At 37.2% G+C, this 23,548-nt stretch overlaps 4 protein-coding genes across 7 annotated transcripts; 3 read left to right on the plus strand and 1 right to left on the minus strand.

Moving 5' to 3' along the window:
- Positions 1 to 76: 76 nt before the first annotated feature.
- tesmin (testis expressed metallothionein like protein) lies at positions 77 to 12,233 on the minus strand. Of its 4 annotated transcripts, none has more exons than XM_073868542.1 (11): positions 12,107 to 12,233; positions 7,294 to 7,676; positions 7,116 to 7,214; positions 6,566 to 6,719; positions 4,364 to 4,461; positions 3,662 to 3,723; positions 3,513 to 3,572; positions 3,226 to 3,328; positions 2,989 to 3,126; positions 1,312 to 1,424; positions 77 to 672 (listed from the first exon to the last, which is right to left on the minus strand). In XM_073868542.1, exons 2-11 carry the CDS (start codon positions 7,648 to 7,650, stop codon positions 471 to 473), a joined length of 1,386 nt encoding a protein of 461 aa, XP_073724643.1. In that variant the 5' UTR covers positions 7,651 to 7,676; positions 12,107 to 12,233; the 3' UTR covers positions 77 to 470. The 4 variants fall into 4 exon arrangements, with proteins under 4 accessions (XP_073724643.1, XP_073724645.1, XP_055048253.2 ...); XM_073868544.1 differs by having other exon boundaries at positions 7,294 to 7,652; positions 12,107 to 12,186; XM_055192278.2 differs by lacking the exon at positions 12,107 to 12,233 and adding an exon at positions 7,898 to 8,057.
- On the plus strand, positions 8,605 to 11,785 carry LOC129433632 (C-signal). The gene is made up of 6 exons (XM_073868545.1): positions 8,605 to 8,846; positions 8,939 to 8,990; positions 10,598 to 10,785; positions 10,897 to 11,052; positions 11,136 to 11,246; positions 11,431 to 11,785. The coding sequence occupies exons 1-6, from the start codon at positions 8,703 to 8,705 to the stop codon at positions 11,542 to 11,544; spliced, it is 765 nt and encodes a 254-aa protein (XP_073724646.1). The 5' UTR covers positions 8,605 to 8,702; the 3' UTR covers positions 11,545 to 11,785.
- A 345-nt stretch (positions 12,234 to 12,578) lies between the features above and the next one.
- On the plus strand, positions 12,579 to 17,392 carry LOC129433633 (C-signal). The gene is made up of 6 exons (XM_055192282.2): positions 12,579 to 13,469; positions 13,557 to 13,608; positions 14,655 to 14,842; positions 16,391 to 16,546; positions 16,631 to 16,741; positions 17,031 to 17,392. The coding sequence occupies exons 1-6, from the start codon at positions 13,326 to 13,328 to the stop codon at positions 17,142 to 17,144; spliced, it is 765 nt and encodes a 254-aa protein (XP_055048257.2). The 5' UTR covers positions 12,579 to 13,325; the 3' UTR covers positions 17,145 to 17,392.
- A 2,813-nt stretch (positions 17,393 to 20,205) lies between these two features.
- Positions 20,206 to 23,528, plus strand: LOC129433631 (C-signal-like). Its single transcript, XM_055192279.2, has 6 exons — positions 20,206 to 20,389; positions 20,477 to 20,528; positions 21,214 to 21,401; positions 22,040 to 22,198; positions 22,278 to 22,388; positions 23,188 to 23,528. The coding sequence occupies exons 1-6, from the start codon at positions 20,246 to 20,248 to the stop codon at positions 23,299 to 23,301; spliced, it is 768 nt and encodes a 255-aa protein (XP_055048254.2). The 5' UTR covers positions 20,206 to 20,245; the 3' UTR covers positions 23,302 to 23,528.
- The last annotated feature ends 20 nt before the right edge of the window (positions 23,529 to 23,548 follow it).

Consider the following 23,548-nt stretch of genomic DNA (forward strand, 5'->3'; position numbering starts at 1 on the left):
TGATGCCGCTTGTATGAAAGAGTGGTGATGCTAAATTGACCTTTTTACAAATTCAGACAGGTTTAAAAAGCGAGGCTTATGCAATATCAATCTTTTTATATACCATATAGCATTTAAATAGAAACACAACAAAGTCATACAGTATATACACAACTGTGTGACCCCTCCATTACTGAAAAAAACACAATGTTAAACTAAAGGCCATGTTTATAAATAAGAAAGATTTTAAACCATCCAAACATTGCAGGCCAAACAGTTGACTTTTAAGAGAAAGGGTTTTGTTAAATTATAGCTATTTATAACTTATGACCCATATAAAAACAGCTTTTGATATAAATAAATGTGTTTTCATGACTCTCAACGGAGGATATAAATAGACATCTTTAAAATACAAACACCTTTGTTGACATACCATTGACATGCATTTCAAAACAAATCTGGCGCACTACATCGAGCATGTTGTTTTTGAGCTACGCCTGCGAACTTAACTGCGCATTGGCGGATTTGAATATCGATTGGACAATTTGCGTCATACACTGGCCGAACTCCTCCAAAATCATTTTCTCAGCGTGAAGCAATATGTACCCTTCCTTCTCTGCTTCTTCAGCCCGAGTAAAGAGACAGCCGCATGTGGCTTCCACCACTTCGGGCGTGATGCCCGCCAGAGGAGACCTATCAACAGAGACATCCTAAGTGACCAGAAAGAATAACAAAAACCTTTCTAACAAAAGCTCTCATTTAGTACCATTTGATAAATAACAAACAAAGCACGCCAGAAACGAAGGCTTGTAACCTCAATCTGGTTGGGCTAGTACATAGTGGCTCTACAGATGTAACCGCGCTTGGAAATCCATATCCAATCTGACGCTGGAGACTACTGGATTCCCATGGCCTACCCAGAAACCATTTAAGGAGATCTCAAAATATAATCAGTTTGTCCCCTCACATAAATACGTATGTGTTTGCCGTGTCACTCCAGAGGTCGTGGAGATGGGAGGAAACGCCTACTAAAAAGGGGATGTTGTCAAGTGCATGTTGTCCAATAGATTATAATGTCCTTTAAGGATGCATGTTGCTTTTGTGATGAAATAGGGGATTGTGATTGGATGAGCTCCCAATACTCTGATTTAACCAAGAGCATGAATGGTTCAGGATACGCTGAGTACATTTTTATCAAATTTCAAAAGATCAATAACTTTAAGTAAGACAGCTGTGCACCAGGCAGCACTTTGTGCCAAACCATGACCGAGTGACAAGAAGGAATAATACTACTTTAGTACTGCTGTTTTTATCAAATCATCTCATGCATACCTGGTTGGGTAGTAAATGATGGAGTCAGGGACGTCCCGGATCTTTTTCTTAGGACTTTCTTCATAGTTTCGACAGCCCACACATTTACAGGTGGATGTACACATGATATTGGCCTGTGAAGGATTGCGGTGATATTAAGTATTTCAAATAACTTTAAAAGGACTTTTTTTTTAAATGCTCATTTTTCAGCTCCTATACAGTTAAACATTTGATTTTTACCATTTTGGAATCCATTCAGCTGATCTCCGGTTCTAGCGGTAGCACTTTTTGCATAGCTTAGCATAATCCATTGAATCTGATTAGACCATTAGCATCACGTTAAAAAATAACCAAAGAGTTTGGATATTTTTCCTATTTGAAGCTTGACTCTTCTGTAGTTACATCGTGTACTAAGACCGACAGAAGGTTAGAAGTTGCAGTTTTCTGGGCGGGTATGGCTGTGAACTGTGCTCTCATTCTTGCGTAATAATCAAGGACTTTACTGCTGTAACATGGCTGCAGGAGGCGCAATGATGTTGCGCAGTGCCCAAAAATAGTCCCCTTGGTTACTTTCAATTAGAGCTGTAATCGGGCCTTAAAAGTTAGGCCCGAAATGACCGAAGCCCGACAGAATTCAGCCCGAACCCGAAAGTACATTTTGATTGACAGCTTTTTAAAAGCCCGAACCCGTTAACAGCCCGACATTATTTAAATGTGCGCACAGCTTTTGTCAAGAATGAGTAATTTACACAGGTTTTAACATTATTTATTTATGACTAACTAGGCTACGCAACTTGGAAGTTAAAACAAAGAAATAAAATAAGTAATCTGTAACACCGTAACAGCTCACTCTAAATAGGCCTGTGCAATACAATATAAATAGGCCAACATGCCAATAAAAATAATTATTTCTTAACGAATTAAATAAAGATAATACATTCTGAATTAAGATGGGTATTTGGCAATAATGAAATTAAGATAAAGGCTCCGCTTCTGAACTTCTCTCCTTTAATGCCAACATTAGTCTACATCCTCTGTCTAAATTATGTATTTAAGACTCAATTAATATTTAATTATGCATTGAAAAACCTTTACTCACCAAGATTAGGCTACATGTTTTTGTTGAGGAAAATTATTAAATCCACCGTAAATGGCTTCAGTGCGGTCCTGCGCTTACTCATAGTGCATCCAGCAGCATTGAACTTGACTGCTCATTTACTACGCAAAGCCAGAGCGCAAGCCAGAGCCTGGCCCGGTCCCGTCGGGTTCGGGTAAAGATCTTCAGCTCTACTTTTAATAGCAAGGGACTATTTCTGGGCACTGAGCCATATAACCGCGCCTCCTGCAGCCATGTTACAGCAGCAAAGTCCATGATTATTACGCCAGAATGAGAGTATAGTTCATAGCCATATCTGCCTAGAAAATCGCAACTTTTAATTTTCCATCTGTCTAAGTACACGATGTAACTACAGAAGAGTCTTAAATATGAAAAATATTTAAACTTTTTGTTTATTTTTTAGATGCTAATGGTCTAATCAAATTCAATGGATTGTGCTAAGCTATGCTAAAAGTGATACCGCCAGATCCGTAAATCGGCTGAATGGATTCCAAAACCGTAAAAATCAAATGTTTAACTCTAGGGGAGCTGAAAAAAGTGGAGTGTCCCTTTAACTCAAGGTTAGGCTAAAACTAAGTTACCTCATAACACTCGCAGTAGTTCTTCAGGCAGCCCGACCTCCTGCAGTTACAACCTTTAGCGTGACGACTCTTCACATTCCCAGATTTCCTGCTTCCAATTTTGGGTCGGAAGGCTCCTGGATTCTTGTCCAAACAGGCCTTGAAAACAAAGAAAAGAAACTATTAATAATTGAACAAACGTATTAGTGGAATCTGAGTCAATGGCATTAAATTATAGGTTTACGCGACGTCTTTTACCTTTATAGCCTGACACCTCTCTGACTCATGGTCTGTGTTATTAAAGCAGTTGACACATTTGCAGTTTTTGCAGATCTCACCGTTGGCAAAACATTCACAGTAACTGTCAGAGAAATTGTTTAGTAAGAGGCGATCTGTTACGCACAGGACATGCTAGGTTTTACTGCACAGAGGCATCAGTCATCAAGTGTTAATCCAATTTAATGGCATATAAAACACAGCTATGATTAAGTAGAGGTCACCAAATCCACATTTATTTGTTTAGAAACAATAATGGAAATACGTACAGCTTCAGGCACTGAGATTTTGTGCAGTTGCAGGGTCGCTTTGATTTTTCCATGTTCACACTAAAAAAACAAAAACAGTTTGTTGTCAAAGCTGTAAAAGCTGCAGGTTAGTTGTAGGAGAGCTGGTTTAACAGTAAAGACACACATACCACTTGCTCCCTTCTGTCTGTCCTACAGTCTCAGTATATGTAGGGCGAAGAGTTTGATGAAACTGGAAAAAATATTAAATGTATTTTAACAAAAATAAAAAAAAATAATGGCAAATCACTGTAGAAAACCAGTTTATTCCTAGGGGTTCACATACTTTTTCTTGTCACTGTATATGAAAATTTGAATCACAAAAACAGACTTTTAAAGTGGGGAGCCTTTTAACAAATATTAAAATAAAAAAGATTTCTCTCATAAATGTTTATAAAAATAACATTGCATAAATTGTAATGGTTATAACGGTCCTAAAAAGGCTTTATTTTCTTTATGCAAATATAATTTCTGGTCTTTTTGGGTTTTGGGATGAGTTATTATCAAGACACTGATTTGAAATTCACCCATTTACAACTAATTTTCATGACAACTGTGAGGGGGTGTGAATTGTTTGAATAAATACGTTTTAAAGGTCTGCATATTTAAGGGCGTGGCCACTTGAGTGACAGGTGGATTGCCGCTGCTGTCACTACCGTCGAGCTAGATGGGCGTGGTTTCAGCAACCAGGCACCTCAGCTTCACCCACATTCCACCTCTTTGCCCATGTTTGGTTATCTGGGAGTGACGTGCAGTGAAACACTGCAAAGATTGCGACAGCCGGCTCCGCCCACTTAAAAAAAAAGCTCTTGAGAAACCTACGAGGTCATTACCTGTGAGGCATGAGGTCCTGGCAGAAGGTTAAATGTTACACCAGACGATGGCAGTTGGGTCTGATGGGATCCATGGGACATCGTCTCCACTCTACATCCTGATGGAAACCAGAAAGTTGATCACTGTTTTGAAAAACACTTTGGAAAAGGGAGTCGAACCGTCTACCAAAACACTTGTAGCCATTCAGCAGTAAGGGGCGTGTCTACTAACCGTCATCATTGCCTGGCTTGTGTAATTGTGGGGCGGGTCTAACAAATACAGGTCCAGATTCTATTGGGGTAGGGGGGTTTTTGTTTATATGATTTCAAATTTTAACATTGGCTTTTAGAGATCATGCACCCCGCCTTTAATCAACATTAATACATCATTGCATACAGTGGCGGGCCGGGGACTTCTCTTCCGAGGGGCGCAAATTCAAAATATGTGTTTGGAGTGTCGTGTGAATTTATGTGCATCATGTCAAAATACGTGCCGGCGGCACACTTCTTGAAAGAGTTTAGGATAAAAGAGATGTTATGTTTACAAAATACTCACAAGACACTCACTTAACACTAAACTCTGATTACACATGAGATTAAGCGAGTATCTGACAAACGCAAGTGTCTTTTTTCCAGCGTGAGAGATGTTTAGGCCAGTAAACAGTATTGTCACTGGCTGCTTTGCATTTGTCTGTATGCAGTCTTACTATCAAAACACAGTTTAAGCGTCGCAAACTACTCAGCAATATCATGATGTTTTCTTATTGGATGTTTTAGACACTGTTGCATGTGTTGAGTGTTACGTCAGCTGGTAGAGCAAAGAGACGTTGAGATGGCGGCGACACCCTCTGATTATGAGGCCAAACGAAAATATAATTATTTAACATCTTGGAAGCAGACATTTACTTGGGTAAAACACGACAAAAGAAACAATGTGATGTTATGCACAGTCTGCAGGTAAAGCAGACAAGTCGGGAGCCTTTTTCGTTGGAACAAGGCACATAGGGTGCGTGGTGTCTAAAAGGGTTGCCGATAACTCTTTATCTGGTCCACTGAACTTAATGGCGAGACGTATGAATGAAAAGAATTTTAAGCGCATCGAGAGACAACAACACAGCATATTAAAGGTATAGTTCATCTGAAATATTGAACCTGATAAGAGTTTTGTGAAATTTCAGAATTAGATTTTACATTTAAAATTGCCAGCTGTCTTAACAAATGATAAATCAAATGTATATGTATAAAATTAGATTTGACTTTTGAATTATTATTTTAAATATGTGACCTTGAAATATTTTTTGGTGGGGCCAATGAAAACCTGAACCACTGGCCCGACTGGGCCAGTATAAAAAATTCTTTGCATTGAACCCTGAGGCACGTATTTTGACCCGTGATGCACATAGGTTCACACGACAGGCCGAACACATATTTTCACATGACAAGCCACACACATGACAGGCTAAATAGGCACACCCGAAAAAGAAGTCACCAACCACCACTGATTGTATACTACTAGTGGGCAGGCATTTTCAAAAAGGTTGAAAGTATGTCATTATTTCTCATTTTTGAAGGGGCTATATTATAAAAATTAACATGCTTTCTTTAAAATAAATCATTTGATAATAAAATTGTAAAATGTTACAATTTTTTTGGGCAAAGTCTTAAAAAAGTAGGCCAAACAGAAATCTAAAAGAGCGAGTAAATGCAAAACTGGTTCCCTGCATTCCTGTTTAAACCGGTGTGACAGAAAACAGTACGTTTTAAAAAAAGGTGAGAAATGCTTTTCAAGTTGAAAGGTTTGAATGTCTGTCAGATGACAGATGTAGCAAAAAACAGTACCACAAAAACACTATTGCCAGGACTAAAAACTAGGGGTGAGCCGATCCAAACCTTTTTTGCTGGATGGGGTATCGGACTAATGGGGCCGATCCAAACCCTAAAACTGTCATGCTATACACCATATGCACCATAAAAATTTTTACTGTATACACTATATTCAAAGCCTTCCTAATATATTCAAAACCTTTATGCAAAAAACAAATATGAAGATATTTAGGGTCACAAAAACAGAATGGTGTGGTTAATGCACTGGAGTAGCGGTGAATTAAACACAGAATTTTTAGGTGTGAAGAGGGATAAAGTATGACTGTTCTGACACAAAATACCCTGACTAACGTTATTAGTATATTTGTGCACTTTTTGTGAACTATTTGTGAACTTTACCTTTATCTTCAGGTGAGCAGTGTTCGATGTTCAGTTCGGGTGCGTGAAGTAGAGATTCTGTGCTGTGATTGGCCATCACGGTGTAATTAATTTGAGTGGGGCTGCAGTGGTTCAGCATGACGACCTGTCCTCCACGATTCACGTCACACATCATCTGCACAGACCATCACATCTCAATAAACAAGGGTTTTATTTATCAATTAAAAAATTCTGTTGAATACATACATATACATAATTGAGTGCTGTCAGTGTCCTGTTAAACCAAGGGGTCAAAGTTTGGCTGGCTAGTGTGGTCCAATTGATAACTACCATATATCTGCATAAAGCATTTTTCACTGTCCTTCAAAAGAAGCCAGGTATTCTCATAAAATAACAATTAAACTATTTTAAGACATTATAATACATTTTTGCAGGGATCGATGTTTTGAACACACACACACACACACACACACACACACACACACACACACACACACACACACACACACACACATGCGCTCACAAACAAACACATATTTAGACACAAAAGAGTCTTCAAATGTGACATTACATTCTGATGTATGAACGTTTGGTGTGTCGAATAAGCCTCCAGACCGTAACCCTCGGTCCCACCAGAGCTGATGCTGGACACCGCACGGCAGATTTCTCCCTGTGAGACAAATGGAGAATTGAGCAAAGCAGAAAATAGATATAAATGTATGCATTTATCAATGCTAGTTTGCACTCACTGATGTCATCCCATAATGATAAGCTTCCTGTGATGGCCACGGGCCACTAATGGAGCCATATGACTGGCCCACTACATGTTGATAATGGCTAGATTGAGCAACCACGTATTCAGGATAGGATCTGGAGCTTAGATGAGAAACTGGAGGTAACCGATCACATGTCAATGGATGGATAAACCTGTAAGTGCCATAGTCTTCAGCCCTGAGGGATTCCTCCATCCTGGAATATTCTGTGTGCATCCCGTGATTGAATGAATCTGTCATCCTGGGACTTTCATGGGTGTGGTGTAAGGGAATGTGAGAGTTTGGGGATAAGTCTCTTCTGTAGCTGTACTCTTGCCCCTCGAGCTGACTCATTGCTTTAATATAGACAGTAGAGGGCGCTGCAGTCAGAAAGGCGTAAAGGTACAAAATTAAAACACAAATATGTACATTTTGTATGAAAAAAGCTGTTTTCTTTTTGCTAGTCAATACTGTACCTAATAACTAAGTAATAGTAATACGTTTGACATAGTACGTAGCAACTAGCTACGTAGCTACTTGTTTGTTTACCTCAAATTATTATATAAATATAGGCTATAACGAACTTTGACTAAACACTTACCAGATATCAAGAAAATTAATTAGGACGGTTTAAATAATCAAAACGAGCTATCCGAGATGGATGACGAATTGCCTGGATGTGTTATTTTAACTTTACAGATAAATGACCGCGAAAGTGGCATTTGCTCGTGACAGTTTTCACGCGCACACAGACTGACAGCGCGAGCGGTCGTCTACGTTTTTTTTACATAATAATTTTGTTTCTTGTCAAATTTATTTATGTGTTTTAACCACGCCAGTTTAAATCTACTATAATTTGAATCAAAATTCAAATATTGTGGTTTCAAACAAAATTAAACATAATATTCGCATTTGCACTGGTATTATTAAATCTGAGGGACAAACGTTAATTAATTCATTTCCTCTCCCCTTCATTTTTAATGCAGATATTAATTGCCATGCTGAAAGAATTTTTTTAAGTTTTACAAATATTCATATGAATCATCAAATGTAGCATATGTAATTTATTTTTCGTCTTATTTCAGTAATATTTAATCTGGTGGTTCCAATCCGCCAGATAACATCCCACATATAGAAATAATAAATTAATAAAATAAAACAGTACAGCTCCCATTACAATTTCAGTATTGTTTTTTTCCGGTGGGTTTTAGGTAAACTCTAGTACGGTTATCTATCAATCATCATGATGTAGTAGACCTACCCACTAGCCAGCCTACACCCAGAGTCTGGCTACACCTGCATGCCTGCATACGAAACTTTAGCCCAGCCTCCTCCAGTTGCATTGATTAGACAAACACCTTAAAAGAGTGAGCGCACAATCCGCACAAAGCTCTGGTGTGTTAAAGATGTTAAACTTCAGCAAGTGTCATTCAATACTCATCACGGGAGCGAGCAGAGGGCTCGGACTGCAGATGGTCCGGCAGTTGCTCAGTACCCCGGAAAGACCCAAAAAGATCATCGCAACCGCCCGGAATCCAGACGCCGCAGAGGTACTGTGGACTGATCTGAAGTCAGATAGCAACATTGTAACACATTACAGTTTAAGACATTAACGAGTGATTATCATTTGATTTTATTGCAGGATCTGCAAGCACTTGCCAAATCTCATCCAGAGGTCCATGTAGTAACTCTTGGTAAGTTAGTTTTCTGCTACATGTATCAGATGTGAATAAAAAGTAAGGACTTGCTTTAAACATTATTGCATTTCAAACAAAAACTTTTAAAAGGTTAAGTTCTTGGTAAAGCGCGTGCACAGTCCAGCAGGTAAAGACAAAGGACAAGAGTTTGTCATTTGTATTGATGCTAATTGGAAAAAACACTAGCAAACACGTTTTTGTTCATTTTTGTATTATTATTGTAAACTATTTTAATACAGCTGTGCCTAATATTTAAATACCAACGTGCAGTTACATTTATATCATATGACATGTATGCATTTTGTTAATCACTTTTTAATACAAGTCCAAAGGATGTCTTTAGTATGAATTTAACCCTTGTGGGTTGTTAAAATTCATTACCTTTTCGGGTTGTTCATGAACAAAAAAGGCACTAAATTAAACGGCTGTAAAAAAATATCAAATTTTATTGCATAAATCTGTTAATTCATCTCAGTACTGATCAAAACTACCAAATGTTTACAAACATTCCATGACTTTTTACACTTTAATTGCCAAGTTCATAAGTGGTGTCACTGATTTGGGGCAAAACACACAAAATGACAGATTTTCAATATAAAAATTGATTGTAGACTGGATGCAACCTTTTTAAAGTCTTGGGCATGTCAAAGATTAAAAACATTTGCTTTGATGCTTTGCTTTTTAGTTTTTGTGCGGCATCAGATTTTATTTTTTTCTCCTTAAATAGTTGTTCATGGCTATGTTTGCCTCATTGACTTTATATCAACATTTTTTTGATTGCAAAGCCATGACACAGTATAAACATGCATTCTTGATTGTTGGTGGTTTTTCCTTTTGCTAAGAGGTAAAATTTGTCATTTTTACTGTTGATCATGTGGCACCATTTACCCTTTACCAGGCCTTTGCAAAAAACAGAGCTTAATTTCTGGCTTGTACATTGAATTTAAAGGGCCGCATGGTCACAAAAATCACCAACAATCAAGAATGCATGATTATACGGTGTCGTGGCTTTAAAATAAAAAAAATTGTTATAATGGAAGTCAATGGGGCAAAAAACATCCAAGAATAAGGGAGAAAAAAATAATATTTGATGCTGCAAAAACTAAAAATGCATCAAAGTCAATGTTTTTACAAATCTTTGACCTGCCCAAGACTGTGATAAAGGAAAAAATGCAATCCACACCCACTTTTTTTATTGAAATTCGGTCATTTTGTGTTTTTTATTCCCAAATTCGTGACATCACTTATAAACTTAGCAATTAAAGAGTTAAAATTATGGAATTTGTGTAAACATTTGGTAGTTTTGATAAGTACTGAGATGAATTAACAGGTTTATGCAAAACAAATTGCCCACGGTATATTGAGTTTTGGAAAAATTTTAAAGCATTTTCTCAAAATTTATCAAATATAAGATTTGTCACCAAAATTCATTCCATTTGCTGAACGCAAAGAAAGTTGTGGCCAAATTAAGACTCTAAAAAACCAAAGATGGCCAAAAATGACCCAACAATTAATGTAATTATTAAAAACTGAATTAAGATTTTTAAATTCAAAACTGTACTAAAACACTTACACTACCCTAAAAAAAAATTTTGTATCCCCAGATGTAACCAGTGATGGAAGCGTGAATGACGCAGTTCAAGCAGTGAAGTCTATTGTGGGTGCTGATGGGTTAAATTGTTTAATTAATAATGCAGCTATTAACATCCACTGTGATTTGGACACCGTCACCCGAGATGCCATGATGAAAACATATGAGAGTAACACAGTGGCTCCTCTTTTTGTAACCAAGGTACTTTTTTTGTTTTATTATAGTCAAAGTAAAAGGTTAACTAACCAGGATTATACATGGATGTACTGAAGAAAACAGTTTTTTAATTGAATTATTTATGGGGTCTTGCAGGCTTTTCTGCCATTGTTGAGAGAGGCGGCGGGTCAGGGCAGTGGAATGGGAATTCACAGATCGGCTGTGATCAATGTGTCATCTACCTTGGCGTCTGTTCAGCTCAACTGGGGCAAGATGGGAGCATTCAAGCTTTACGCTTACAGGCCAACTAAGGTGAGTTTTTATTGTAATGCATTTATTTGGTTGCAGTTAAAAGTAGGTTTACATGCATAATTTTGTGGTTTCTTTCAATTAAGTGTGCACTAAACATGATTACAAGAAGTTTGGCAGTTGATCTGGAAGCAGAGGGGATTTTATGCGTCGCCCTGCACCCTGGTTGGGTGCGCACTGATATGGGCGGAGCAAATGTGAGTATTTTTATATATATATATATATATATAATATAAATATAGAAATGCAAATGGTTCTCAAACTTTTTTACATGCTTTTAGACAAAAGTACAGAATGTCACATTTTAATTTTACAATTTAAAGATTTTTAAAGGAAATGACTGCATTTAAACCAATCTTTCTATTTATTTATTATAAACAGGCAGATATGAGTGTAGAAGAGAGCATATCATCATTGTTGCCTGTTATTTGTGGATTAACCGAGAAAGATCATGGTGGATTTTTGAGCTACAATGGGGAAACATTGCCCTGGTGATCTCCACACAGTGTCCAAGTGCCAATTTTTGGCGACCACTGATGAAGGAATATTTGGATTAAATATTCATGAATTTCCTCTTTCCACTTGTTTCTATATACCTGTATGCGTGCGAGTCAATGGTTGTGGGAGTAGTGTTACGTAAATTAGGTTATATAGAAAACGTTATTGTTATGAGCCTATTATGAAATGTTATGGTGCGTTTAAACTGTCTTTAAAATAAATACTGTTTTCTGCTTAAGTAATAGCCTGTCACGGTTTTTACTTTTCATGAATATAATTGTAACTTCTGTAACTATATCTGTACTCTTGCCCATCCAGCTGACTCACTGCTTTAATATAGTATTGGCATGAGATGGCGCTGTAGTCACAAAGGCGTAAAGGTATAAAATTAAAACATAAATAGCCTATGTACATTTTGTATGTCTGTTTTGTGCTAGTCAAAACTGTACATAACTAACTAATAGTAATACGTTTGACAGAGTACTTAGCAGCTAATTGTTTGTTTACCTCAAAATTATTATACAAATATATGCTGTAACTTTGAGTATATTACACTTACCAGATAACTAAGAAAATTAATTAGGACGGTTTAAATGTTCAAATCGAGCTATCCGAGGTGGATGACGAATGTCCCAGATAGCAAAAAAATATCTGTATGGCTTCTTTATGCCGCCAGCCCCAAGCTGTCAGCTATGGGTGCGCCGCGCGTCCCGCTGGCGGGGATAAAACTTTTGCCGCCGAATACGTCACTCCCATTTGTTGCGAGATGCCGCCAGCATGCAGCCGGCGGACCGACTGCTTAATTTATGCAAAAGCGGTCCGCCGTCAGACCTGTTTGCGATTACACCCTTATGACGCTTACTGCCTCCAGAGCTGCTGCTATTTTAACGTTACAGATAATAGACCGCGAAAGTGGCATTTGCGCTCGTGACAACTTTCACGAGCACACCGGAAACTGACAGCGCGAGCTGTCATCTAAGTTTTATTTTTACATAATAATTTTTGCTGCTTGTAAAATTTATTTGGGTGTTTTAACCACACCAGTTTAAATGCACTATGATTCTTACTTAAACTCAAATGTTGTGGTTTCCCTCAAAATTACACGTAATATTCGCGTTTGCATGGTTTATTAACCATAAAAGTATGATTAAATATGAAGGGCAAACGTTGTTTAATCCATTTCCTTTCCTCCCCTTCTGAAAAAGTCCATAAGACCAGCATAAGCTTGTAGCTGGTTAACAGTGGCAGTAGCTGGATTAAGATGGTCCTCTCAGCCTGGCAAAACTGACCATCTAAAAAGTGACCAAAACACAGCTAAAACCAAGCTGGGAGACCAGCTAAAACCAGCTCACCAAATATGCTGGTCTTAGCTGGAGTTTTCAGTAGGGTCTTCATTTAATGCATTTATTGCCATGCTGAAAGAAAATGCAAATATCATTGTAAATTATCAGATGATTACAAAATTTCTATGTGTTTTGGGTCTTATTCCCGTAGGAGGATTTAATGGTGTTCTGATGGTTCCAATACGACCAGATAATATCCCGCATATAGAAAAAAATAAAATAAAACCAGTACAGCTCCCATGAAACCCATACTTTCAGTATTGTTTTTTCTGTGGCTTTTGTGTTAACTCTATGGTTATCTATCTCTCATCATGACATGTACTTACATGATGTTGAAATGCCATGCTTACGAAACTTTAGCCCCGCCCCCTCCAGTTGCATTAAAGTTTTTGTCTAATCAAAAGAGGGAGCGCACAACTTTCTGGTGTATTAAAGATGTTAAACTTCAGCAATTGTCATTCAATGCTCATCACGGGAGCGAGCAAAGGGCTCGGACTGCAGATGGTCCGACAGTTGCTCAGTACCACGGAAAGACCCAAAAAGATCATCGCAACCGCCCGGAATCCAGACGCTGCAGAGGTACTGTATGCCTGATCTGAAGTCAGATAGCAACATTGTAAAATATTACAGTTTAAGACATTAACGAGTGATTATTATGATTATTAGGAACTACAAGCACTTGCCAAATCCCATCCAGAGGTCCATGTATTAACTCTTGGTTAGTAAGTTTTCTGCTACATGTATCACATAAAACAATTGCTTGTTAAATTAAATATAAGGACTCGTTTTAAACATTATTGTATTTTAAACGAGAACTTTTAAAAGATCTTTTAAAAACTTAAAAGTTCACGGTAGATGTCCAGCAGATGGAGACAAAGGACAGCAGTTTTTCATTTGTAGAGAGTATGCACGTGACGTCTTCGGCGAAAGTGACTGCGGTTACGCCCACTGAGTGGCAAAAAGTCTGAGCGACAACATTAGCACAGCGTGAAAAACGCGTCTAAAATGGGAAAAGTAGTTGTGTGATCGACTTTGCTAACAGATTCAACAAAAATTTGGAGCGGTCTTTTTTCAGACTGCAAAAAAACAATAAAAGGAGAAGCAAATCAATAGCAGTAGACATTTGTCAGGTATGTACAATTTTGGAATAAAAAAATCCTATAAAAATACACCAATGAATACTCTTATTTTGTGTAATTGCAAAGTTTTGTCAGTGAACCTTCATTAAAAACATTGATTATGATGAGCCTTGTGTTCTACAATGGTGAGATGGTGTTAGGCAAGACAAACATGTCAGGAAAAGCAATGTCAATAAGCCACAGACTACTGGATGTTTGGCAAGTTGTTGGGGTCACTGTTAAGGCCAACTTAATTCAATTTAAGCTGATAATAGTCAGTTTTACTTGCATTTCTGCAGCAGCCGCTATGAAAACCAGCCAACAACAGGGCGAGCTCCGGCGTGGTCACGTGTAAAAGTGACGTCGTTGCAAAAAAGCAAACACGTTTTTCTAAATTTTTGGTGATCTATCGTAAACTATTTTTATACATCAGTGCCTTCAAATACTAGAAATTAAGACCTAATATTTAAATACCAAAGTCCAGTTACATTATATCATATGACATGTATGCCTTTTGTTAATCACTGTGTTTTTTAATATAAGTCCGAAGATGTCTTTAGTATGAATTTAATGTAATTATAAGAAAATTTAAATTCAAAACTGTACTAGGACACTTAAACTAACCTAAAATTGTTTTTATCCCCAGATGTAACCAGTGATGTAAGCGTGAATGACGCAGTTCAAGCAGTGAAGTCTATTGTGGGTGCTGATGGGTTAAATTGTTTAATTAATAATGCAGCTATTAACATCCACTGTTATTTGGACACCGTCACCCGAGATGCCATGATGAAAACATATGAGACTAACACAGTGGCTCCTCTTTTTGTGACCAAGGTACTTTTTTGTTTACAATAGTACCAATAAAGTCAAATTGTAACTAACCAGGATTATGCATGCAAGGATGGATGGATGCATGCAAGGATGGATGGATGCATGCAAGGATGGATGGATGCATGCATGGATGGATGGATGGATGCAAGGATGGATGCAAGGATGGATGGATGGATGCATGGATGGATGGATGGATGGATGCAAGGATGGATGGATGGATGCATGCAAGGATGGATGGATGGATGGATGCATGCAAGGATGGATGGATGGATGCATGCAAGAATGGATGGATGGATGGATGCATGCATGCAAGGATGGATGCAAGGATGGGAATGGATGCATGCAAGGATGGATGGATGCATGCATGCATGCATGCAAGGATGGATGGATGCATGCATGCATGGATGGATGCATGCAAGGATGGATGGATGCATGCATGCATGCAAGGATGGATGGATGGATGCATGCATGCATGCAAGGATGGATGGATGGATGCATGCATGCAAGGATGGATGGATGGATGGATGGATGGATGCATGCATGCAAGGATGGATGGATGGATGGATGGATGGATGCATGCATGCAAGGATGGATGGATGGATGGATGCATGCATGCAAGGATGGATGGATGGATGCATGCAAGTATGGATGGATGGATGGATGCATGCATGCAAGGATGGATGGATGGATGGATGCATGCATGCATGCAAGGATGGATGGATGGATGGATGCATGCATGCAAGGATGGATGGATGGATGGATGCATGCATGCAAGGATGGATGGATGGATGGATGCATGCAAGGATGGATGGATGGATGGATGCCTGCATGCAAGGATGGATGGATGGATGGATGCAAGGATGGATGGATGCAAGGATGGATGGATGCAAGGATGGATAGATGCAAGGATGGATGCAAGGAAGGATGCAAGGAAGGATGCAAGGATGGATGCACGGATGGATGGATGCAAGGATGGATGCAAGGATGGAAGGATGGATGGATGGATGGAAGGATGGATGCAAGGATGGATGGATGGATGCAAGGATGGATCGATGCAAAAATGCAAGGATGGATGGATGCAATAGTACACAATAGACACAGCAACAAAATATTGTTTGGCATCTACCAGAAGTACAAATAATAGGGCCGTGCAAATTGGCAAGTGCAATTGAATATATATGTGTAAATATGTACAATAATAAATAAATAGTAGGCTATGGCAGAGTATGTCCATGTAATGGGGTTATTATGTAGCGACTATATAAATACTAAATATGCAGGCCTACAAGGACGTATGTGCAACTGTGTGCAATAGTAACACAGTGAAGTACAGATACGCAAGCTCTGAGACTGGGGCATATTGTACATTACAATATAATACAGATTATGATAATGTCATTGTAATGATATGGAGAATGTATATTTATTAGCGTGTTTTCATTTTTTACTCATAGTGCTATGGGCAGTGCAAAAGTAAGGTGTGGACATACTGATGTGTACACATTTAAGAAAACTGATTTTTTTTATTGAATTATTTGTGGTCTCTTGCAGGCTTTTCTGCCATTGTTGAGAGAGGCTGCGGGTCAGGGCAGTGGAATGGGAATTCACAGATCCGCCGTGATCAATGTGTCATCTCTCTTGGGGTCCATTCAACTCAACTTGGGCGAGATACCATTTTTTAAGATTTACCCTTACAGGGCATCTAAGGTGACTTTTTATTGTAATGCATTTATTTGGTTGCAGTTAAAATGTAGGTTTACATGCATGATTTTGTGGTTTCTTTCAATTAAGTGTGCACTAAACATGATTACAAGATGTTTGGCAGTTGATCTGGAAGCAGAGGGAATTTTATGCGTCGCCCTGCACCCTGGTTGGGTGCGCACTGATATGGGCGGAGCAAATGTGAGTAGAATTTTTTATATGCAAATGGTTCTTAAACTTTTTTGGCATGCCCCCCCACCTTCGTGTACAGTGGATCCTTTTGCCCCCCAAAATAAATTGTATGATATAAAACATACTAAAACTTACAATTTTAATTAAACAAAACATTTAAGTATACAACAAATTGCTGTTGGTTAGTACCCTTATTCTTAAAGGTGAACTTTAGAACTAAGTACAGAATTTCACATTTTAAAGATTTTTAAAGGATAATGACTGCATTTTAACCAATCTTTTTTTTTCTTATAAACAGGCAAATATGAGTGTAGAAGAGAGCATATCATCATTGTTGCCTGTTATTTGTGGATTAACCGAGAAAGATCATGGTGGATTTTTGAGCTACAATGGGGAAACATTGCCCTGGTGATCTCCACACAGTGTGCAAGTGCCAATTTTTGGTGACAACTGATAAGCAAATATTTGGATTAAATATTCATGAATTTCCTCTTTCCACCTGTTTCTATATCCCTGTATGCATGCGAGTCAATGGTTGTGGGTACATAAATGTTATACATTTAAGGTTATATAGAAAATGTTATTGTTATGACCCTATGATGAAATGTTATGGTGCGTTTATATTGTCTTTAAAATAAATACTGTTTGCTGCTTAAGTAATAGCCTGTCACGGTTTTTGATTTTCATGAATATAAACCATGAGCCAGACAGATTGAGTCAAATGCCATTTATCAGCCATCATGTTATTCTGATATATATTAAAATCTGATATTATACTAATGGAGCCATATGACTGGCCCACTACATGTTGATAATGGCTAGATTGAGCAACCAAGTATTTAGGAACTGTACTCTTGCCCATCCAGCTGACTCACTGCATTAATATAGTATTGACATGAGAGGGCGCTGTAGTCACAAAGGCGTACAAAATTAAAACAAAAATAGCCTATGTACATTTTGTATGAGGTTTGCTAGTCAAAAATTTACCGTATAACTAAGTAATAGTAATACGTTTGACAGAGTACTTAGCAGCTATTGCTTCGCTAATTCTTGTTTGTTTACCTCAAATTATTATATAAATATGCTATAACTTTGAGTAACACTTACCAGATAACTAATTAATTAAATTAATTAGGACGGTTTAAATGTTCAAATCGACCTATCCGAGATGGATGACGAATTGCCTGGATGCGTTATTTTAACGTTACAGATAATAGACCGCGAAAGTGGCATTTGCGCTCGTGACAGCTTTCACGAGCACACCGGAAACTGACAGCGCGAGCGGTCGTCTATGTTTTATTTTTACATCATAATTTTTGCTTGTTGTAAAATTTATTTGGGTGTTTTAACCACACCAGTTTAAATGCACTATATGATTCTTACTTAAAATCAAATGTTGTGGTTTCCCTCAAAATTACGTTATTCGCGTTTGCGCTGGTTTATTAACCATAAAAGTATTATTAAATATGAAAGCAATTGTTTAGTTTTTTTTTTATTCGCTTTGGTACTATTTTCACAAGTAGCATGTGGTAAAACCTCACAACTGTTAGTACAAAACCCAAGCAGATCATCAAAAAGTCAGTTTTTTTCAAACATGTAATCACATTTTCAACTGACTTACAACACGCAAAACTATACATTCACTTTTTCACCACACCTAATCATTGTGTCATCAAATAAATACCTTTTACATTAAGCAATACACTTACATTACCCAACATTAATATAATCTATTATATCCAAAATATCCATCCTATGTGTAATCAAGTGAAGGATCAATGAAGACATCCTCTACAATCATTTGGACAAATTACATTTTGTTCAAATGTTCGTACAAACACACCTTTATATTTCTGTAGTTCTCAAAATCCATATAGGCCTACTGTTTATTGCTGAAATGAAAATATATAGGTTTACCAAATGGTTCAGATAACCATAAGATCAGTTGGATTTAGTGCTGGTCAAATCATGTATTTACGCAAATCAGATGAGAAGGAAAAGTATTTTGAACATTGCATTGTGAAAGACAATTTCTTCATATGAAAGGTATTTCTTTGATGACACAATGATTAGGTGTGGTGAAAAAGTGAATGTATAATTTTGTGTGTTGTACTAAGTCAATTGAAAATGTTATCACATGTTTGAACATCAACAGATGTTACTGACAGGGAAGAAAACTGACTATTTGATTATCTGCTTTGAGTTTTGTACTAACAGTACAAAAAATTATTCATTGGATAAACTCAATAAAATTGTGGGCAGGATTTCCATCCAGTATGAATACCCCTAACTCATAAAAAACTGCTTTACACAATAAAAATATATTGAGTTAGTCCAACTTAATTTAAAGTAAATGGCAATACTCAATTAGTTGCCTAACTCAATTTAGTGTAGTCTGAATAACTCAATTCTGTTATTTTATATAAAATAGTACCAAAGCGAATAAAAAAAAACTGTATAGTACTGTTAGCATATTAATTTCAGCACTTCTAAGGCTGATTTGAAACATGTATGTTGCATTGTTTGCTGTTGGATGAACTAATTGTTAAAAGCACTAAACTAAAAGAAGATCATACTGTTGTGTTTCAGTGATTAAACCAAATGTTCTCATTACATATTACAATAATCTTGTATTTGTGGACTGAAAACATGTGCAACTTACTGAAAGCATTACATCAGGTTTTGAAAGAATAACCAGCTGCGTTACAAGTATGATCAGTTTGGATTTTTGTACCAAGAGTTTTGAAAACGTACACCTTGAAAATAGTACCAAAGCGAATAAAAAAAAAACTGTAATCAATTTCCTTTCCTCCCCTTCAGAAAAAATCCATCTGAGACCAGCAGCTGGTTTACAGTGGCAGTAGCTAGTTTAAGATGGTCCTCCTAGCCTGGCAAAACTGGTCAGCTGGTGGGTCAGCTGGTCATCCAGCCTTACCTGCTACTTCCATAATACCATTTAAAAAAAAAAGACCAAAAGACAGCTAGACCAGCTTAAAAAGTGACAAAAACACAGCTTGCTACACCAGCAATAACAGCTAAAACCAAGCTGGGAGACCACCTAAAACCAGCTCATGCTGGTCTTAGCTGGAATTTTCAGTAGGGTTCATTTAATGCATTTAATTGCTGAAAGAAAATGCAAATATCATTGTAAATTATCAGATGTTTAGCATGACAAAATGTCTATGTGCTTTGTGTCTTATTCCTGTATACATTTAATGGTGTTCTGATGGTTTCAATACGACCATATAATATCCCACATATAGAAAATAAATAAACTAATAAAATAAAACCAGTACAGCTCCCATGAAAACCATAAGACTTTCAGAATTGATTTTTTTTTGGTGGTTTTATGTTAACTCTCTGGTTATCGTTCTCTCATCATAACATGATGTACTATATGATGTTGAAATGCCATGCTTACGAAACTTTAGCCCAGCCTCCTCCAGTTGCAGTGATTACAAACACTTTAAAAGAGTGAGCGCGCATTCCGCTCAAAGCTCTGGTGTGTTAAAGATGTTAAACTTCAGCAAGTGTCATTCAATACTCATCACTGGAGCCAACAGAGGGCTCGGACTGGAGATGGTCCGACAGTTGATTAGTACCCCAGAAAGACCCCAAAAGATCATCGCAACTGCCCGGAATCCAGACATTGCAGAGGTACTGTTACTGTATGCCTGATCTGAAGTCAAATGGTAACATATTACATTTTAAGACATTAGTGATTATTATTTGATTTTATTGCAGGAACTGCAAGCACTTTCCAAATCTCATCCAGAGGTCCATGTAGTAACTCTTGGTAAGTACCTTACCTTCTACAGTGTATCACATAAAATGTTTACGTGTTAAATTAAATATTAGGACTTATTAAACGATAACGATAACTTTTAAAAGGTCTTTAAAAAGTTTATGGTAAGTGTGTGCAGGTGGAGACAAAGGACAGGAGTTTGTCATTTGTATTGCTGCTTATCAGTGGTTTTCAAACTGGGGGCCGCGAGATGGTGCCAGGGGGGGCCTTTTCTGAAATACATTAATTTATCATGAAGTTTGTGTAATTAAACCTAAAAAATAAGGATACTAACCAAAATCACTACTTTTTTGTACAATTTAATGTGTTTTTTTTTTTAATTATTAAAATGTTGAGTTTTAGAACAGTTTTTTGTCACAAATTTTCTTTGGGGGGGCCGCACACTGAAAAAGTTTGGGAACCACTGGCTTAGATGACCACTTATGTTTACATTTTTGTTAATTTTTGGTAATTTTATCTATTTTATCTATTTTAACTATTTTAATACATATGTGCCTTTAAATGCCACACTAGAAATGAATGCCTTATATTTAAATACCAAAGTGCAGTTACATTTATATCGTATGACATGTATGTATTTGTTAATCACTGTTTTTTAATATTAGTCCTAAGGATGCGATAATTCAAAGCTGTACTAAGACAATTAAACTACCCGAAAATTGTTTTTTATCTCCAGATGTAACCAGTGATGTAAGCGTGAATGACGCAGTTCAAGCAGTGAAGTCTATTGTGGGTGCTGATGGGTTAAATTGTTTAATTAATAATGCAGCTATTAACATCCACTGTTATTTGGACACCGTCACCCGAGATGCCATGATGAAAACATATGAGACTAACACAGTGGCTCCTCTTTTTCTGACAAAGGTTCTTTTTTGTTTATTATAGTACCAATAAAGTCAAATTTAAACTGACCAGAATTATAAAAAAAACTCACCAGGATTAGATAGATGGATAGATAGATAGATAGATAGATAGATAGATAGATAGATAGATAGATAGATAGATAGATAGATAGATAGATAGATAGATAGATAGATAGATGGCATCTCAGAAGTGCAAATAGTAGGACTGTGCAAATTGGCATGTGCAATTGAATATTGAAAATATATGTGTAAATATATGTGTAAATATGTATGTATAATGAATAATGAATAAATAGCAGGCTATGGCAAAAGAGTATGTACATGTAATGGAGTAAGTATGTAAAGAAGCTGTAAGAGGATTGAATACTGCATATGTACAATGAAGTATGTGCAATATTGAAGTAGTAACGCAGTGAAGTACATGCAAGTTTAGAGACTAGAGCATATTGTACATTACAATATAATACAGGTTATGATAATGTCATTGTAATGATATGTAGAAGAATAAAAAAAGGAAAACACGCTAATAAATATGCATGGGCATGTTATGGGCAGTGCAGAAGATATGGATGGACTGATGTGTATGCATATAAGACAACGCATCGTTTTTAAAATTTAATTATTTGTGGTCTTTTGCAGGCTTTGTTGCCATTGTTGAGAGAGGCTGCGGGCCAGGGCAGTGGAATGGGAATTCACAGATCGGCCGTGATCAATGTGTCATCTCTCTTGGGGTCTGTTGAGCTCAACACGAGCCTTCAAATACCGTTCTTCAAGATTTACCCCTACAGGGCATCTAAGGTGACTTTTTATTGTAATGCAGTTATTTGTTTGCAGTTAAAATGTAGGTTTACATGCATGATTTTGTGGTTTCTTTAAGAGTGCGCTAAACATGATTACAAGAAGTTTGGCAGTTGATCTGGAAGCAGAGGGGATTTTATGCGTCGCCCTGCACCCTGGTTGGGTGCGCACTGATATGGGCGGAGAAAATGTGAGTATAAATGTGTTCGGTTGTTTTTTATGAATGCAATTGGTTCTCAAACATTTTTTTGGCATGCGCCCCCACCCTTGTGTACAGGGCATCCCTTTGCCCCCCCCAAAGAAAATGTATGACATAAAACTTATACAATGTATTGCTGTTGGTTAGTAGCCTACACAGAATTTATGATAAATTAAGGTATTTTATAAAATGTCAATAAAATGGGGCCCCCCTGGCACCATCTCGCAGCCCCCAGTTTGAGAATATATACATAAGTATTAGGACAACAAAGGCAAAATTTTGCCTTGGAGTCAAGAAATGTCTAAATGTTTAAAGGTGAATATGAGAACAAAATGTCACATTTTATTTTTACAATTTAAAGATTTTTAAAGGTGCAGTGTGTAATTTGTAGAAGGATCTCTTGACAGAAATGCTAAATATTATACAAAACTATATTATCAGGGGTGTATAAAGACCTTTCATAATGAACCGTTATTTGTTTATTACCTTAGATCGAGACCTTTTTATTTACATACGCCGAGGGTCCCCTTACATGGAAGTCGCCATTTTGTGCCGAAATGTTTCTACAGAAACCCTTAACAGATAATTTTTTTTACTAAGTTGTCTCCGACAATGACATGTTTGTCCGGTGGCTACCGTAGCTTCTCTATGCATTTCAAAAGCGAGGGGTGAGCAGCGGACTAAGCTGTTGGTTGCAATTCGCAACCTCACCACTAGATGCCGCTAAAATGTACACACTGCACCTTTAAAGGAAAATGATTGCATTTTAACCTTTTTTTTTCATAAATAGGGAGAATTAAGTGTTGAAGAGAGCATATCATCAGTGTTGTCTGTCATTTGTGGATTAACCGAGAAAGATCATGGTGGATTTGTGAGCTACAAAGGAGAAACAATGCCCTGGTGATATCCACCCGCGTGCAAGTGCCAATTTTCGGCGAAATATTTGGATTAAATATTCATGAATTTCCTCTTTCCATCTGTTTCTATATTCCTGTATGCATTTGATCAATTATTTGGGGTGTAGTGTTACATAAATTATATACATTTGTAAGGTTCTATAAAAAGATTATCATTATGATCCAACGATGAAATGTTATGGTGTCTTTTAAAATAAATACTGTTTGTGCTTTAGTACTAGCCTGTCACGGTTT

Source organism: Misgurnus anguillicaudatus, chromosome 6 (assembly GCF_027580225.2).
Source record: "Misgurnus anguillicaudatus chromosome 6, ASM2758022v2, whole genome shotgun sequence".
Lineage (NCBI taxonomy): Eukaryota > Metazoa > Chordata > Actinopteri > Cypriniformes > Cobitidae > Misgurnus > Misgurnus anguillicaudatus.